The sequence below is a fragment of the Peromyscus maniculatus genome, chromosome 6, assembly GCF_049852395.1.
Source record: "Peromyscus maniculatus bairdii isolate BWxNUB_F1_BW_parent chromosome 6, HU_Pman_BW_mat_3.1, whole genome shotgun sequence".
NCBI classification, from domain to species: domain Eukaryota; kingdom Metazoa; phylum Chordata; class Mammalia; order Rodentia; family Cricetidae; genus Peromyscus; species Peromyscus maniculatus.
The window spans coordinates 84301694-84320618 of NC_134857.1; the positions used below are offsets into that span (position 1 = coordinate 84301694).

Genomic DNA, 18925 nt, shown 5'->3' on the forward strand with positions numbered 1-18925 from the left:
CGAACTCACAGAGATCCGCCTGGCTCTGCCTCCCGAGTGCTGGGATTAAAGGCGTGCGCCACCACCGCCCGGCTCAGGCTTGAATTCTTATGGGGTCATAAAGGCAGGTAAGAATTTTCCTCAAGCGGTGACCACCAGTCTTTCTTTTACAATCCAAAATGGGAGTGGTGAAAGAGGAGGTCAACTGAGTGCTAATGACCCGTTAGCAGGGAGTCTATGTGCTCAGTCTGCATTCCAAGAAGTGGTTAGGTAAGAAGTTAGGGGTCTATAAAGTTAGTAAGGCTGTAAGAAAGGAGGGTCTGAGCAAAATTGTGTAAAGCTATTACTTAAAGTCTACCAGACCTAGGTGGTGTCTCTTTGTGGAATTTACATTAAATCAGGAGACTAGCATGTGGTGGTCTGGAATGTTACTTCTGTTAGTCCTTGAATGTGGCTAAGGGAGATATCTGATTCCAGTGTTGAAAGGTGAGAAACGGATGGGCTGGGGGAAGGAAGTCTTTCCTGAAGTTCTCCAAATACCTCGAACATATATGTCCGAAGAGTGATCAGTCCACACTGTTAGCAATTTTTAGGGAAATATTAATTGGGAAAACTATGAAGGCACACACGGTTTTCATAACAGAAGTCAGCTGATATATAACAAGCCAAATAATACCAAATGCTTCTTCGAATTTGGCTTCCTCTGAAGGAGTTCCTTGATCCCTTCAGGTAGTGGCTTTCCATAACCAGCTGAGTTCTTATAATATTTTCCTGCAGCCTGTAGCATTCTGTTATTAGCTATTGTGAACAGAGTGGCAGTGAGAATGGCTGAACAAGTATCTGTGGTGTAGGATGTCGAGTCCTTTAGGCATAACAAGGAGTGTTATAGCTAGGTCATAGTATATTCAATTTTAGTTTTTGATGATTCCCCACAAACTGATTTCCAGAGTGGCTACCAGTTTGCAATCCCACCAACAGTGAATGAGGGTTTCCTCTTTCCCACAGTCTCTCCAGCATTTGTTGTTGGTTGTGTTGATCTGTGCCATGCTGACTTGGGTAAGATGAAGTCTCTAAGTTGTTCTGATTTGCATTTTCCTAGCTACTAGGGACCATGAACATTTTTTGAGATGTATTTTAGCCATTTTTATTCTTTTTTTTTTTTTTTTTGGTTTTTCGAGACAGGGTTTCTCTATGTAGCTTTGCGCCTTTCCTGGAACTCACTTGGTAGCCCAGGCTGGCCTCGAACTCATAGAGATCCGCCTGCCTCTGCCTCCCAAGTGCTGGGATTAAAGGCGTGCGTCACCACCGCCCGGCCAACCATTTTTATTCTTTTGAGAGCTCTGTTCAGAGATCCCAAGCTCATTTTTGAAAGTCATTTGTTTGTTTGTTTGTTTTGTTTAGTTCTTTATATATTTCTGGATATTAATCTTCTGTCATTCTGTGAGGTTCTTCTTCATTTAATTGATTGCCATGCAGAATCTTCTTAGTTTTTAAGAAGTCCTGTTTGCCAATTGTTGGTCTCAGTTTCTGGGCGAATCTGGTCTAATTTAGAGAATTCTTTGTTATTCCTGTATCCTGTAGGGTACTGCCTGTGTTTCCTTCTAGCAGTGTTAGTGCTTCAGGTTTCACATTGCAGTCTTTGATCCATTTGGGCAAGGTGATGGATACAGGTCTAATTTCATTCTTGTACATGTGAACATCTGGCATTCTCAGCACCATTCACTGGAGATGCTGTCTTTTCTCCAGTGTAAGTTTTTGGCAATGTTGTCAACTATCAGATGACTGTAGTTCTATGTACTCATGTTTGGGTCTTTGCTTTTGTTCCATTGGTCTCCATGTCTGTCTTTGTGTCAGTGTCATTTTGTTTTTATTATTGTAGCTTTATCATATATCATGAAGTCTGGAATGGTGATCCCTCCAGCTTTGTTCTTTTTTGCTCAGGATTGTTTTGGCTATCCAGAGTCCTTTGTGGTTCCATTTGAATTTTAGGATAATTTTTTCAACTTTTGTGAAGAATAAGATGGAGATTTTGACTGGGATTGTATTGAATCTATAAATGGCTTTTGGTAGGATGTTTATTTTCACAGTATTTACTTTACCAACCCATGAGTATGGAGTGTCTTTCCATTCTCTAGTATCCTTCTCTATCTCTTCTTCAGAGCTTTAAAGTTTACATTGTAGAGGTCCTTTACTCCCTTGGTCAGGTTTATTCCTAAATATTTTATTTTCTTTGAGGCTATTCTAAATGGGAGTGTGTCCACCATGATCTCTTTCTCTGTATGTTTGTTACTGGTGTATAGAAAAGCTATTAATTTTTGCAAGTTGATTATGTATCCTGCTGCATTGCTGAAATTGTCAGTCATTTTTAGAAGTTTTCTAGTAGAGATTTTAGGATCTCTTATGTATATGATAATTTGCTTTCTTTTCCTGTTTGTCTCTCTTTAATTACCTTCTCTTGCCTTATTGCTCCAGCTAGTGCTTCAACACAATATTGTGGGTGTTTTTTTTTGGGGGGGGGGCATTACTCAGGCATTTATTCTCTTGAGCTGTTTTTTTTTTTTTTGTTGTTGTTGTTTTTTGTTTTTTTTCTTTAAATTCCTTGAATTCTTTGAAGTTTAAGATTGGTCTTCTAAATTCTGTGTCCTGGGGCTCATCTAGGAAAATTTTATTAGCAAACATTTCTATAGGACTGGTGGATTTAGGTGGGAGAGAAGGATACTATTTTGATCTTTAATATTGTTTGTATTTTTGCTGAGAGATCTGTTGTGTGGACTTCTTTTGTCTGTGTTTGATATGGACAGAGCCAGTTGGAACAGAATACAGGATATGCAGGTTGGGTTGATCCTAAAGATTGGGTATGGCTTAGGTGGAATGAAGTTAGGTGGACACAGAGGTCTGGGCTGGTATCCAGGGTGTGTGTCCTGATCTAAGCCTGGAGTTTGGGGGTAGATCTGGGGCTTGGGAAGGGTATGTAGAGGGTGGACTCACCTGACAAGACCCTGGTGCAAGATGTGCAGAGTCTGGCTGGGCAGACAGGTTGGAATATGTCTTGTAGAGGGCCTGGAGGGTTTTGTGAGTGGGGTATGTCCTGACCAGAACCTGGAGGCTGAGGTCCCAACAAGCAGGTGGCCAGTAGGCTGGAGTATTAGATGTGTGACCCTCACACATGCCAGTCAAGTGCTGTTATTGCTGAGCTCTATCCCAAACCCTTATTGTTGTTATTATTTTAATCTAGTTATGACTTTAAATCCAACTTGTCCAGTACCTGTAAATTTCATACACTTGATTTCTTTACGTGGAAACCTTGTTTAGATTTGTCTTCTCATTGATCTATTTAGTTACCTAGAGGAATAAGTTGGAATTATAATGGTTGACAGTAACAACATGTGAAAATTGGAAGCCAACAAAGGTTAGAGTGTGTGTTAAAATGTGGCAAATCATACAGTTCTTTTGGAATAATAGATCAGAAGGAACTTGATGAGCCATGAGGATTTTGAGCTTAATGGAACTACTTGAAGCATTTAGGAGAGGAAAGTTGAATGGTAAAGTAGTCTTTCTTCAGGAGATCATTTGTAGGCACTATGTAGGTTGATGGCTCATGGGAATCCCTCATGTAAGGACAGTGATTTTGAAGTTTTTGCAATTTTGAAGTCTGAGGTAGAGCTGATGGTTTGAATGTTTCAGGCTTAGGGCTTGCTAGGCAGCTGGTGCAAGGACTAGGATAGAATATGAGTGAGAGTAGACCCTGAGGCCTAAGCTAGATCTGAAAGGAACTCGAAGCCAGAGGGGTGCTGAGACTCAGAAGTAACCCTAGGTAAAGCGAAGCCAGAGGCCTAATTCAGTATAAGTAAGTAAAGGGATGAAACTGGGAAGGGTGTGGTTGTTCCAGAGCCTTTCTCTAGATATGTGAGCTTACAGTTTTCCAAATAGACTAAACATTACAGTACTCAAAATCTAGAACTTGAATTTTTTTAGCACTTTTACTTGCTTGATGATGGTTATGCCACTAAGTAAAAATCTAATAATAATAGTTTGGGGCAGTTACTTGAAGACAGCATTCGTACTCACAAAGGTGTAGCCTTATAAGATGTGAAGCTTTTCTTTATGTGGATGAAAATAAACTTGGTTATACTCATTCTCCTCTTCTGCCTTTCTTCATTCCATCTTCCCTTTAGGTTTTCTTTTTTTTCTCTTTTCAAACAGGAAGACGTGCTTTATTTTTATTTACATCCCATCAGATGCCCTAAATAACTGTGTTTCTGAGCTGTTGGTAAATTGGGTACTGTTAATATTGTGGTTGAGTTATGTAAACTTAAGAGTAGTGTGGTAGCTTGATAGCTTTCCTCAAGTGAAGGTTAAGCTTAGGAATATACAATGGACATGAAGGATTAATGTGGCTATGGCATTTTTTTTCTTTTTAACCTGCCAGTTTTACTGCTTATTCTGTCTTTTCTCTTCAAAGTAAAGTGGTTTCCAAAATTAAATAGTTATTATTAGCGAAACCTGTCTTAATGCCTTCCTTTGAGGTGTTGAGCTTGTAGGCTGACCTTCACATTGAAATAATTTCTGTTTTTGGCTGACTTCACAGTATGATTGGGTGACTGACTGATAGTTAACTTGTCCAAAGAACTGACCATTGAATTCTTAGTATGCAGATGAAATACTAATACTAGGAACAATACTCACTTCTCGTTCTTCATAATGCATTTCCATCCATTTTCCCTTTCTCTTTCATTTATCTCAGGTCAACAGGACATATTGCTGTGGTACCTACCGAGCAGGTCCTATGCGGCAGATAAGTCTTGTTGGAGCAGTTGATGAAGAAGTTGGTGATTATTTCCCAGAGTTCCTTGATATGTTAGAAGAATCACCATTTCTGAAAGTGAGTATTTATTTAGACTATTAATGTTCATGTCATTATTTCAGTAGACACTTAAATATTAGAGTATTGTTAATCATGGTTACTAAAATCAAACTTTATGTAATAGATGGTGAAACTATTTAGAAAAGTATTGGTATTGAATACTTGTTTTTTTTTTTTTTATATTACTCAGCAATACGGCTTTTATTTCTTCACATACACATGAGAAATGGTTTTTAGTACTTTTATTTGGATAGGAATTATCTGTAAATAGCTTAAAAATTTTCAAATGTAACTCATTCCTTTGGTTTCTAGATGACTTTGCCCTGGGGTACACTTTCCAGCCTCCAACTACAGTGTAGGTCTCAGAGTGATGATGGGCCTATAATGTGGGTGAGACCTGGAGAACAAATGATCCCCACAGCAGACATGCCAAAGTCACCCTTCAAAAGACGACGGTCAGTAAACGTTAATTTGCGCAAATAAGCAAAACTATTCTTTTTAGTAGGTGGCTTATAAAAATGATTGTCACCTGAGCATGGTTTGGAAACTTGTCTAGATTTTTGAAGAGTTCCTTTAGGTAAAATTTCAAGTTGTCAGTTTCCTACTTCAGATAACCTGTTACATGGTTATCAGTATCCTGAGAAATTAATTGATCTTTCTTAAAACTTGTATCCTAACTGCCTGTAGGACAAAAGAGCAAATTCTCCCTAGTGCAGTCTATACAAATCTTTGATAATACAGTACCTTTGTATCTGCTTTCTTCTCTCCTAGCTGTACTAAATTCAGTTTCCAAACCGTTGTCTCCCATTGCCCTTTGCCCTTGCTCTGGTCTTTTTGTTTGAATTCACCCCCTTCCCACCTTCTTCTTTGCCCAGCAGGTTTTAGTAAAGCTTTAGCACTTAACCTTGAACATCGTCACCTTTGTGATGCTTAGGACAAGTTCATCTGATCTTATAACATGGTTCCTTGGTGATCTTTGTACTGTTTTTGTATCTTAATAAATTTTGACCTTCTTCAGGTGAGGGACTGTTGTATTTCTCTATGTCGTCATGATGCATTGTAGGAAACCATGGTTTGCTGAGTGAAATATGGTACTGTTGTGCTATTGTATAAAGCTGTGATAAGTCATGTGCTAAGATATTTCTCTTTCACACACATAAAACAAATGTAGATTTACTCTAGCATTTTAGAAAATATCATTCAGTGAGACTAAAAATAATTTACATCTGCTTGGGCTGTGGAAATAGCAATTTAAAATTAGGCTGGGCATGGTGGCACAAACCTTTAATTCCAGAACTCCAGAGGCAGAGGCAGGTGGATCTCTGGGTTTGAGGCCACCCTGATCTACATAGTGAGTTGCAGGCTACTGGGGGCTACATATTGAGATCTTGTCTCAAAATAAATAATTTAAAAAAAAAGCAATTAAGAGCTCAAAATGAGTTTTAATGGATTAGTCTTAACTTTAACTTAAAACTTACAGGAGAAAACTACCAAATTATAAAATAGCTTTAGACACTTAAGATGACCCATGAAAAACCTTGGTAAAAACTGAATATGAAATTTGGGGATGTAGTTCAATTGATAGACTGCTTGCCCAGCATGGAGGAAACCCTGGATTCCACCCCTAGCACTGCATAAATGAGATACATTTGCAGTCCTCTTATCCAGGTATGGTGGAGGCAGGAGAATCAGAAGTTCAAAGACATCCCCAATGATGTCTTTGGAGGCCTGTCTGGGATACATGAGACCTGTCTCACAAACACAATATACTAATGCAGTACTTAAAACACAGCAATTAATCAAAACTTTTGTACAGTACTAGATCACAGCAATTTTTATATATTATGGTGATGGATCTTAAAATTCTAAATTCTTAAGTACTATATGCATTTTGCTGTGTATTTCCAAAAAGAAATGAATGCTTGATTATTTTAAATGTTTTTAAAAAGGAGAAAAAGACTAAAAATATGGCAGACATGCTATGCTAAATGAGTATTCCTTTTTCTCACCTACTTTCTGAGTAATTAGATGAACCCTATTTTAGCTTGTTCCTTCCAGCTCTGTCAACTGTATTCACACATTATTGAAGCTAATTTATTCTGCTTTAGAACCATCATTCGATTCTTAATGCTTTATCAACAGGTGCATTCTGAAATTGGATAGATAGCAATGACATTCATATTTACTTAAGATTCGGATGGTAGGTTAAAAATTTATATTCTAAGTCCTGGTGTTATCACTCATTAGAAGAATATATATGTCACAATTTAGTTTTATATTTGGATCGTGCTTTTTTTTTTAAATTTCACTAAAGTTTATCATTATCCCTTTTGAGGCAGGATATAATTTCTTTTGCATGTATTCTGCATAATTTCTAGTCTTTTTATTGCTTAGGAAAGTTTACTTTCTTCTGGAACTATAATGACTTTCTTATCTGTGTGATTTTCTTATTATGACCCCTTATGTAGCTATTATGAAACCTTTTTTTTTTCTTTATGTATGTGGTGTATGTGTATGATATTTGAGCATGTTTGTATGTGGGTGTATTCACCTACCTGTGCATGAGCATTGGCCAAAGGAGGATGTTTAATGCCCTGATCTGTTTATGACTCTCCATTTTATTCCTTTGAGACCGGGTATCTCAGTGAACAAGGTGCTACACTGGTGGCCAGCAAGCACCAGTGATCCTCTTTTCTCCACCCTCATAGCACTGGGTTACAGATGCACAAGTGAGTCTGTCCAGGCCTGGCTCTGTGTGGATGCTGAGATCAGAACTCAGGTCTTCATGCTTGCATAGCAATCACTTTTACCACAGAGTTGTCTGTCCAGACCTGCGCCCCGCCCCCATGGAATTTTCTAGAATTTCTATAATACTGTCAATTAGTTTTATTTTTTATTTTAGTGGACTTATAGTCATTATATATGAGACCCAGTGTGGTAATTATATATATGTCTATAATGTATATAATGGTCAAATCAGAGTAATTAGCATTTTCATCCCCTCAAACACTTCTCATTTCTCAGTGTTGAAAATCTTTCTACTCTTCTACTTTGAAACATAAGTAAATTTCGTAAGTCACTTTACTGCACTAGAGAAAAGTCTTCTAGAATGTTCTGTCTAATTGAGCTTACTCATGTAATCTAACTCTAGAATTATTCTTCTCTAATTCTCTAGTTTCCATTTTCCAATCTCTCTTTGTCCCCGCTCTTTGCTAACCTTCCCTGCCTCTAGTGACTACTGTTTCTCTGTTCTATAAGGTAAACTTTAAGCTTTCTTGTGTATACCATTTATGTCTTGATCACCTTTGGAGATAGGTCTGAGTTCTGTTCATTGTGGAAGGATCACTAAACAGTTATAAACCTAAGATTTCCCAGCTAAAGCTTTACCCCACCAACCAGTGGCTGTTGTCTTCCTAGGTTTATTTCCTGTGCTTACTCAACACATTTTCAAGAGTCATTCTAAGAACTGGAGGATATGCTGAGTTAGTATATTCTGCAGTTTTCTTTTTCTCTCATTAAATTTATTGATAATTTAGTTGGAGCATGAAGATACATTTTCCAGTTATTATTATCACTGGATAGGCCCCTTTAAAGATTCTTGTCTGTTTTGATTTCTGGGAGTTCCAACATGCTTGATTTCCTTTGTTCAGTGTGTGTGTGTGTGTGTGTGTGTGTGTGTGTGTCCCCTCCACTCCCTTTCTCCCTCTTTCCCTCACTTTCCTTCTTTACCCTCTCTCTCCCTCCTTCCTCTACCCTCCCACTCCTATTAGCTGAAGAGTAGCACTCCTGATTTAAGTGCCCTTTCTTTTCTTTTTTTAAAATTATATCCTTTTAATATTGGACATCCAATTTTTAAATATATATTTAATTTTTGTATTTTATGTGCATTGGTGTTTTGCCTGGATTCAAGTCTGTATGAGGGTGCCGGATCCTCCGGGAACTGGAGTTACAGACAGTTATTAGCTGCCATGTGGGTGCTGGGAATTGAACCTAGATCCTCTAGAAGAGCAGTCAATGCTCTTAACCACTGAGCCATCTCTTTAGCCCCTAAGTGCCTTTTTTGTTACTGATCTCTTTGGTTTTATTTGGAAACATTTACTTGACAGTTTTTCTTCTAACATTTGGATTTTTAAATATCATTATTGTGAATTTTGGTCGTTGTCAGCCTGCTATCTGCAGATAATTGGTTAATGTTTGGTGACCCATTCATACTTTGAATACATCTTTGGACTTATTGAAAATTCTATATCTACTTCATTCATCTGGCAATAGATAGGTTTCACATTAGAGTGAGTAGGCATAGAAATAGATATTAAATGGGATGTCCAATTGTCTAGAGACTTGTGTTATTTACATGGCAAAGTCAATGTGTTTAGAAAAGAAGGTGCAGTTTCTTTTTCTGTCTTTTTTTTTTGGTTGAAATTTTATGACAATGTAATGGCTATAAACAAGAATTTTGAATCAGTGTGATTAATGAAATAAAAAAATATTACTCTATATGTCAAGAATTCTGGAAAGGTTAGCTTTGGGCACCGTATGGTCAGTAGCTAAATACTAGCCTCAAAGAGCCAGATCATTTCCATTCTCTACTTAATCATTCTTTTTTTTGCCTAGGCTTTTCTGCTCATTTTGGCTTTATGTTTGCTAGAATTCTTGAATCTGGTTATATTTAATAGAAGAAACTCTTACGCTTCTTTTTTATGAGCTAGAAAATTTCCCAGAGGATTCCTGAGCAATTTCTTTTCATACTGTCAAATAGAATCCACATCGTAGCAAGCATTGGTTTATGTCTCTTTTTGAACTAGTTTTGAATGTTCTGAGAGTTTGAATGAGCCTACTGTAATTTCACAGGATTCATCCAGCTCTACCTCTGGAGCTTATAGATGAGATCACATAGGGAATGATCAGATGCCTGGTGAAAAGTCAGGGACTGTGAGGAAAATCAAGAGGAGAATGCAGAGCTGAGTGGCAGCCATTTTCTACTCCATGGGATTAAATGCCTAACATTCTCCTTCAAGGGGTACTGAGTCTGGCAGAATTTCACCTTTATCTTAGCTACTTGTCTCTTCCCGTGAAGAGACACCAGAATCAAGGCAGTATGTAAAAGGAAGCATTTAACCTGGATTGCTTCTAGTTTCAGAGAGGAAGTCCACGACTGTCGTGGAGGGAGGGGGCTTTGCAGTAGACAGACTAAGTACCTACATCCTGATCTATCTGCCAGTTGGAGGCAGAGTGGGGCGGGGCGGGGGGGGGGGGGGGGAGAGGGAGGAGACTGGTCTGGTCTGGGGTGGGCTTTTGAAAACCCCAGTGACACATTTCCTCCAACAAGCCTACATGTTCTAATCCTTCCCAAAACAGTTTCACCAACTAAGGACCAGGCATTCAAATCTGTGAGCCTATGGAACCATTCTCATTCCAACACCACAGTCATTAGCCTCCCTGGTTTCTCAGTTTTACTTAATTTTTGCCCCCCATTATGCCTGCCCCCTTTGACTCCAGTTTCTCTAAGGTCCATTACCCTTTTGTCTGCTGACTCCTTATTGAATAGTCTAGCCTCTTAACAGTCTCTTTTCAGCTTTATAGTCTAAGACATTGTGATTATTTTCCATCATGCAAAATTTGTTTTGTTGGTATTGCTAACTCACTAATTCATTTCTATCATTTACTATCACCCATAGATCATTATATTTAGAAATGTTTGAACACATGAAGAGCGGAATATAATAAACTCCCATCTTTTTTTTAATCAATAGCTATCTATTCATGCCTCATTTTTTTCATGTGTATTTCTGTCCATTCTCCCATTTTTCCCTTCTCCTGTCCATATTAGTTCATTTAATGTGGAAGGAGATCAGATGTATGCTCAGTTTGTTGCCTAGAATGTAAGTCCTGGTAGAATGTTTTGAGAGTTGTAAATGGGGTGACTGAGTTTACAGCTTTAAACCTTTAATTATATTGTCCTTGTCTAGAGAAATTTCATGCATTCAGATTCTTCAGGTAAGCCTAATAAGCCTAATAAGGTATAGTCTACAGAGAAAGAGAGGAAATCATATTAATCATTTTAATATAGTATGTTCAATGCTATATTGAGGTACTCCTCTCATACCTCATTTACACCTAGTATTGTTGCAGACCTTTATACTTTACTGCTGTTAATTTTGCTGTTTATTTCCTCATACTTTCCTTTGTTTCACAACCAAATCAACTATAGATCAATGAATGAAATTAAAAATCTTCAGTACCTACCTCGGACAAGTGAACCCCGAGAAGTCCTCTTCGAAGACAGGACAAGAGCTCATGCTGATCATGTAGGTCAGGGGTTTGACTGGCAGAGTACGGCTGCTGTTGGGGTTTTGAAGGCTGTACAGTTTGGTGAATGGTAAGTTAAATGAACTAAACTACAGGGTTGACTAATGTCTAAGAAAATGTGGATTCTCTTTAAAAAGTCAGGGACCAATTTTTAAATTGTGGTGAAATATGTATAACATAGCTTCTCATCTAAACATTTTTTTGGTAGAAGTGTAACTACATTGTGATGAAACAGTGCTCTAAAATTTTTTATCTTGCAAAACTGAAACTTGATGCTCACAGCTACTTTCACCTCATCCGTAGATCATGGGAAAATGGAAGTGTACTTTCCTTTCTTGTTTCCTTTTTACAGAAAGTAATCCTAGTGGGCCAATGAGATGGTTTAGTGGATTAAAGGTGTTTGCTGTTAGGCCTGACCACCCAAGTTCAATCTAAGGCTCTGACCTCCACACACTGGTATATACACATGTGCATGCACATATACAAATATTAATGTAATATAATTAATCGTAGTGACAAAAGGAAATTATTTTTTATTACACTTATATTTTTGTGTTGTGAGGTATGTGCTACAGCAGTTGTGTGGCAGTTGGACAACTTGTAGGAGTTGGTTCTCTCCATCAGGGTCCTACAGATTGAACTTAGGCAGTCAGGCTTGGTGGCAGGCACCATTACCCAATAAGGCATCTGGCAGTTGCATTTTTTTTTCTTCTTCTCACTCAGCCATTTCTATTAAAATAATGTCCCTCAGAGTTTATCCATGTTGTAGCAAGTGTCAGACTTTATTTTAAGGTAAGTATAGTCCCTTAGGCACATATGTGCATGCACATGCAGACTCATGCATACCATTTTGTTAGTTCACTCAATAGGTGTTTGGTTACTTTTACCATTGGCTCTTTGATTGTTAACATAGGTATGTAGGTATCTCTTTATGTCCCTGGTGTTCAGTACCCAGAAGTAGAGTTGCTAGATAATATGGCAATTTTGCTTTATTACTTTGAGGAACTGCTGTACTGTTTTCTGTAGTGGCTGCTTCATTTTACACTCACTTGGAGCTTAGTTTTATTTGTATATTTGATATCTTTTTGTTTCTTTGTTTTTTGAGACAGGGTTTCTATATGTAGCCCTGGCTGTCCTGGAACTCTCTCTGTAGACCAGGCTGGCTTGAAACTCAGAGATCTGTCAGCCTCTGCTTCCTGAGTGCTGGGATTAAAGGAGTGCACCACTACTGCCTGGCTCAGCCTCGTTTTATTATAACAAAGCTCAAGTTCCCTAATGAGACAACAGCAAATGCATCCCATTTAGAATAAAACTTAAAAATAAAAATAAAAAACAAAATCCTGATCCAGGGTCTCACTGTGTAGCTCAGCATAGCCTTGAACTTGTTATGTATGTCAGGCTAGCCTCAAACTTAAGATCTTCTCTTCTTGGCCTCAGCAACCCAAGTGCTGGGATTGTGGGCATACACCAGCATGAAAGATTGTTGCAAGGCTAGACTAGAACTATTCTTTTTAGCCATTATTGCTTGAATTTTTAACAACTTACTGATTTTTTTTTTAGGCTTTATTTATGTGCATTGGTGTTTTGCCTGTATGTATGTCTATGTGAGGATGTCAGATCCTCTGGAATTGGAGTTACAGACAGTTGTTAGCTGCCATGTGGATGCTGGAAATTACTGAACCCAGGTCCTCTAGAAGAGCAGTCAGTGCTCTTAACCACTGAGCAATTCTCCAGCCCTGATTTTTGTTTTTTAAAAAACCTTTTATTGATATGCTTTTATTTTTTCAAAACTGATTAAAGAAGTACACTCTTAATCTTTAGAAGACAGGCATTTTATTTATTTACTTATTTGCTCAAAGTAGCATTCTAGAAACTGGAAAGCAAATTGTCATTTTGCATTGTGGATGCTAGTCCCTAAACTTTGTCTTATTAATATTAGGAGTGACCAACCTCGCATAACCAAAGATGTGATTTGTTTTCATGCTGAGGACTTTACTGATGTTGTACAGAGACTCCAGTTAGACCTTCATGAACCTCCAGTGTCCCAGGTAATAATTCTCACAATCTCATTACCCTTTCAGTGAGACATTGGAAACAGCATCTGGATCCATTTTATTAGGCATTTTATTTTATAATTGGATTTGCAGACAGTAAATTTAACTTTATTTTTATTAAATTCTGTGTGAGCTTCCCAAGCAAAATCTTTGGGATGGAGGGTGGGCCTGAGATGGACCAGTTCTTCACTTCTGGCCATAAGCAGTCTTACTTAGTAATCTCACTGTGCTGTGGTCTCAACTGCAAAATGTCAGAAGATATGAAGGGAAAGATTAAATGTTGCCTTTATGTGTGGTAAAGATACTGATATAACCAGGCAGTGATGACACACGCCTTTAATCCCAGCACTCGGGAGGCAGAGGCAGGCAGATCTCTGAGTTTGAGGCCAGCCTGGTCTACAGAACAAGTTCCAGGACAGCCAAGGATACACAGAGAAACCCTGTCTTGAGGAACAAAAAAGTTACCAATATTTAGCTGCACTTTCAAGAATGTACTGATTCCATAGGTTATCTCAACAGTCTTTTGTTATTAAGAAGGGTAAATATGTAGAAAAGCCTTCCCAATGGTTATGTTCTCTCAAGATTTGATTTTTGTTTTAAAAGTTTGCCATACTGTTTTCCCCTTGAATTAGCATATTTTGTTTGAATCATTACATATTTTAAGGTCTCATGCAATTTCTTGGCCTTTGTTTTTAGTGTGTACAGTGGGTGGATGAAGCAAAACTAAACCAAATGAGGCGAGAAGGAATTCGCTATGCTAGAATTCAGCTTTGCGACAATGATATCTACTTCATCCCTAGAAATGTCATTCATCAGTTCAAAACAGTGTCAGCAGTATGCAGCTTAGCCTGGCATATAAGGCTTAAACAGTACCACCCTGTTGTGGAAGCTCCTCAAAACACAGAAAGCAATTCCAACATGGACTGTAGTTTACCTGGAAAGCGAGAATTAGAAGTTGACTCCCAGTGTGTGAGAATAAAAACTGAATCTGAGGAAACATGCACAGAGATGCAGCTTTTGACAGCTGCTCCGTCATCTTTCCCACCTCCATCAGAGCTTCATCTCCAGGATCTGAAGACACAGCCTCTTCCAGTTTTCAAGGTGGAAAGTAGACTGGACTCTGACCAGCAACACAGTCTGCAGGCACATCCAAGCACTCCTGTGTGATATGTACATATTCAAACACATTTTTTAACTTTTTTAAATTTTGATGTGAAGTTATAGTTTTATAACTGGCTTAAGTTAAGTTTTATTGGAGAAATCTTGCCTATAATTCTATAAAGAGAAATGACATTCCACAAATGTCAAGCATATCTTTTTTACACAGATTATGCAAAGCTAAGAGTTGTATCTTATCCCGTTAGTACAGTATGTAATAGTGGGTCTGCTGCTACTTTCTGTTTTAAGGTGTGAGGTAACAATTCAATCTCTTCTTCAAATCAAAACCAGAATTCTCTGGATTAGCAGGTTCTCACTTGGTAAATGATTCACTTCCCTTGGTTTTATCTTTCCTTGTCTCTTGCCATATTTGCTTTATGTGGTAGAAAGATTTATGGTTTAGTACTTGTGTCTTCATGGCACCTTGTTAGTTTCCACAGTAAAATGGCATTGGTTGCAGGAAAGGCTCCTACATTTAGTACACGGGCAAGTAAATTATTTAGTTCCAACCACAAAGAAGACATAGTTTCTAAAGAAAATTGAGTGGCTCTCTGGTTTTTAGCACAAGAGGAAGCACAGCACTTTCTGATCCAGGCTGTCTTTTTGTGTCCGTTATTTAAAACCCAGTGGATATTTCAATTAAACAAAAATCTACAGATGGATAATTCTTGGTTATTCATTATCCATGGCTCATTAATTTTTTCTAGGCTATATAGTAACTGTGGAGGCTATTTTGAGCAAAAGAGATAATGTTGACCCGTTGTTCTGCTTCCTAGTATCCTCACATTTCCTGTGGATACTTTCCCTAAACTGATCACAAATATCAAAGTTAGAGATTCATATCAGTCTTACTGATGAGGCCTGCCATATCTGAGCATCAAACTTAGGAGAAACTATTCTTGTGACTTGGCATCTACTTTTGAAATCTTCACAATTTCTCCGGTGAATTCCTGGGTTTGTTCATTGTTAGTCATGTTGCTATTTTCTAGTAACAGGCATTAGACTTCCATCCTAGAGTTTCAGGTGGGCTGAAGCTTAGGGTCTGGATATTTACTTTGTTTTCAATACAGGCCTTCTTTCAATAGGCTTCCTTCATAGAAGTAGTGGTCTTTCTCTTATTTGGAATGTTCATGTGCTATGCATTCTACTTTCTCTTAGTTGATAACTCAGTAGGCCTTTTATTTACTAAAGGAAGAGTACTCCCCACACCTAAGACCAGATTCTTGTATCTACCTGGTTACAGTGCAATTTGATTTTTTTTTTTTCCTGGATGGTGAGATTTGAAATATTTGCATTAACATAGGCAAAAGAAAAAGATGCTGCTTTATTATGTCTGTCACCATGGAACTTAGCTGCATCTTTGGAAATATCAAATATGAATTTTCTCTAAAAATATTCTGAAATAGGTTAAATCTTATATAAATATTACTTTGTGCAATATTGTTGTGTAGTTAAATGCATATTAGCAAAGTATAGAGGTCACTGTGTAAACCGATAGAAAAGTAACCATCAGCAAATACTACAGTGATTAGTTAGAATCTGTATTATTCCTTATATATATGTATATGTATGTATTCTCTGTTACAAAGGATGAAGACAAATAAATAGGGAAACACTTCAATGTAAACCATTTATGAATTGGAAGTGATGTTGCTTTTAGTTATCTTTGTAAATAAGGTAATTAGAATGGTGTGAAAGGTCATGTGATTATTACAGGGGTGTTTTTAAATCCTGTGTATAAATTCTAGTTTATCAAACTAGTTTTTAAGGGACCTTTGAGGGTATTTTTTGTTGTTGTTACTTTGTGGAGAAGGGGTTTATCACAAAATGAATGGGTTTGGGTTATTTCTTTTTTTTATTTTTTCTGTCCAGAAGAATTTCATAGAGCTTTACCAGGCTGTGCAAAGAAAAATTCTTCTCAGGCAACCTTTGCTTTTAAAAGTAATCATGAAGAGAAAAAGTTGTTAACGCAAAAAGTTTTATTTTTGTTTTTCTTGTCTTCCAAGATCCGATTTCCCCATCTCCCACTTGCCATCCAGCAGATGCCATCTGTCATCTAAGCTGGTCATTACCTAAAACCAAGGAGACTGTCTCCTGACAGCCAGCACTGTGTGTAATCACTCAGGAACCAGCGGATCTGCAAAGACCTACAATCAAACGCAAATCTCCATTTTCCTTTTTACAAAACAGTCTACCCTCACCTCCAGTATAAACAATAAAAGAATATAAAAATGTTGAAAATCATGTACTAATGAAGTCATTGTATATTAGATTGCAATAGAATGGAAAGAAACATTTAGCTAGTAATGTATCTGGAAACTCTGAATGTCCTATGTGAGTATTAGATTTTGATAGCATGCTTTAAAAGACTGATGAATATAAAAGCAGAAGTTTTGAGGTTCTTGCTGCTTTCAAAACTGTCCTAGTTGAGCGATACAAATGATTGCAACTTTTCTAAATCATTAAACTATTTGGTTTGGTGGAGTGAGGCATGGAGCTGTCTGGCATCCTCAGATTTGTAAAGTAGCGATGGCAGTGATGTTGTAACTGAAATTGAAGCTGATCTTCCTTTCTGGTATGTCATCTGTTGTGCCAACCCTTGAGATTACTTGCAGAATGTGGCTATATGTTTTAGTGCTTTGTGGATCAGAGGGATATTTAAAAAATATGCTATGGAAAGGACCTAATAAACGAATATTCCTGACAGCAAATATAATGATTTTATGGTAACTATTAAAAAGCATAAAAGTCTTCCCCTTTCCCAGAGGTCATTCTGTACTTATCAAGATAGGCTAGGAGTTAGGGTTACGATTCTAAGAGGTGTCCCAAATTCATAAAGCAATAATAACCTCCATATTGGTTCCCTCTTCCAAAGTTTAACTCTTGAAAAATGAATTCTTAGGCTTAATTGTACTTGCCTATTCAGTACTTACAAGTTTTACTGATGCATTATTTTTACTTCAAGAGTTAGAAAGTGCCCTGTCCCCTCAAACAGTTGAACTCTCAGTTCACTAATATTACAGGCTCTTGTATGGGGAAAGGAACTTACAAATCATTTACTAAACTTTAGGACAGATGTATCAGTCTTAACAGGCATAAAGATCTCACCTAATGACTTGAGAAACTTTTGTTTATTGTTTTTCCCTGTATAAATATTGTCTAGGAGAGTTAATATAGGAACAAGACTCCAAAATCCATGAAAATATATTCCTAGTGAATATATCCTTTATCATTAATATTAGCCCATTATATTTTCATCTGTATTTGCCTTTGAAATTTATTTGTATTTATTGATATTAGAATTACTGAGTTTGTGTCTAATAAATCTGTTTCATCCTTTCAGTAGCACATGCCAGAGGTTCACATTTGTGCTAAGTTTCATGTTTTCAAGACAGTCTGTAGCTGTATTTACTGGTCATGCAGGTAGAGGAGATGCACAACACCAGTGTTTTTCTTAAGTGCATAAAGGACTTACCCTCATCCTGGAAGTCTGTTGCTTTAAAAGCAAGTATCCATAAATATTATGGCCTTCCATTTTAAAAAAATCTTCATAAATTTTTTAGGATCCACTTGTGCATGTAGTTGAGACCACTGTCTCTTAAAATATAGCACTTTTCAATTCTCTCTAAAGAAATACTTATGTACTACTTCTATCAACATGTTGTAAATTTTCATGTAATAGTGTTTTCTGTGACTAAACTTCATTTTGATTGGCAGCTAAGACTTTTTTTTTCCCTGTGGCTTTAATTTATCTAAGAGGTCTTTGCATATAGATGAAATGTATAATTTGCCTGGCGGACTATTTGCGTTTGTGTGGCCTTAGTTTGTTTATTGACATTAACAAGTGTTTTAAAAGGTTTTTAATGAATAGTCTTAAATCTAAATTTGTGTGAATAATAATCCTTTTAACACAGTGCTTTTTTTGTAGCTGTCTAAGTGTTAAATTGTTAAGCTATTTCTTTGTAAAATAGGACAATGGAATGCATAGTTTTTTTTTCCTGTAAAGTATTTTTTTAATAAACAAAGTCTGATTTGTCCTTTACTGATGTTTCATCACAAAATGAATAGCACATGGGAGTTCTCATTGCCTCGAACCTGTACTAATAGCCCCACCCCCACCTCCTTCTTTGTGCCCTATTATCTTTAAGCTTTTGAAGAAAACCTTGGACTTTTCTTTTCCACAGAAAAGGTCAGAGACATCTAGATTGAGGTGCAACTAGTTTTGAAAAAAATGAAGCTTGCATTTGTGACAGTTATCCTTATTGCTGCTTAAAATCATTTACAAGTGCTTAGACCTGCCTTAAGCGTTTATTTTGGCACTGCAGGTGTTTGGGAAAATGCATGGCCTGATAATGAAGATGGTGACTAAGCTGATGTGGACGGGCTGACTATGGGACACAACAAAATGGGCTCTTTCCCTCATTAAGTTTTGGGTGAACTCTGTAGTTGGGGTGCTTGTCCTGACAGCACTTAGTTCTCAGTAGGCATCTCAGGGTATCTCATCTGTGGTTCTCACAGTCATTATTTCCATAACACAGGTCAGAATCAATTTCCTAAAATC

The 18925-nt window shown here is 37.3% G+C and overlaps 1 protein-coding gene across 2 annotated transcripts in view; it reads left to right on the forward strand.

Moving 5' to 3' along the window:
• Positions 1-16605, forward strand: part of Rsbn1 (round spermatid basic protein 1) — a 51699-nt gene extending 35094 nt beyond the window's left edge. The window contains exons 3-8 of one of the 2 annotated variants that reach the window (XM_015999225.3): positions 4724-4861; positions 5156-5298; positions 11055-11222; positions 13092-13200; positions 13903-14376; positions 16371-16605. In XM_015999225.3, coding sequence (XP_015854711.1) covers positions 4724-4861; positions 5156-5298; positions 11055-11222; positions 13092-13200; positions 13903-14373 — 1029 coding nt within the window. In that variant the 3' untranslated portion in view covers positions 14374-14376; positions 16371-16605. Of the gene's footprint in view, positions 1-4723; positions 4862-5155; positions 5299-11054; positions 11223-13091; positions 13201-13902 lie in introns of both variants that reach the window. The other variant, XM_006980807.4, reaches the window with a different exon arrangement.
• Positions 16606-18925: the final 2320 nt, after the last annotated feature.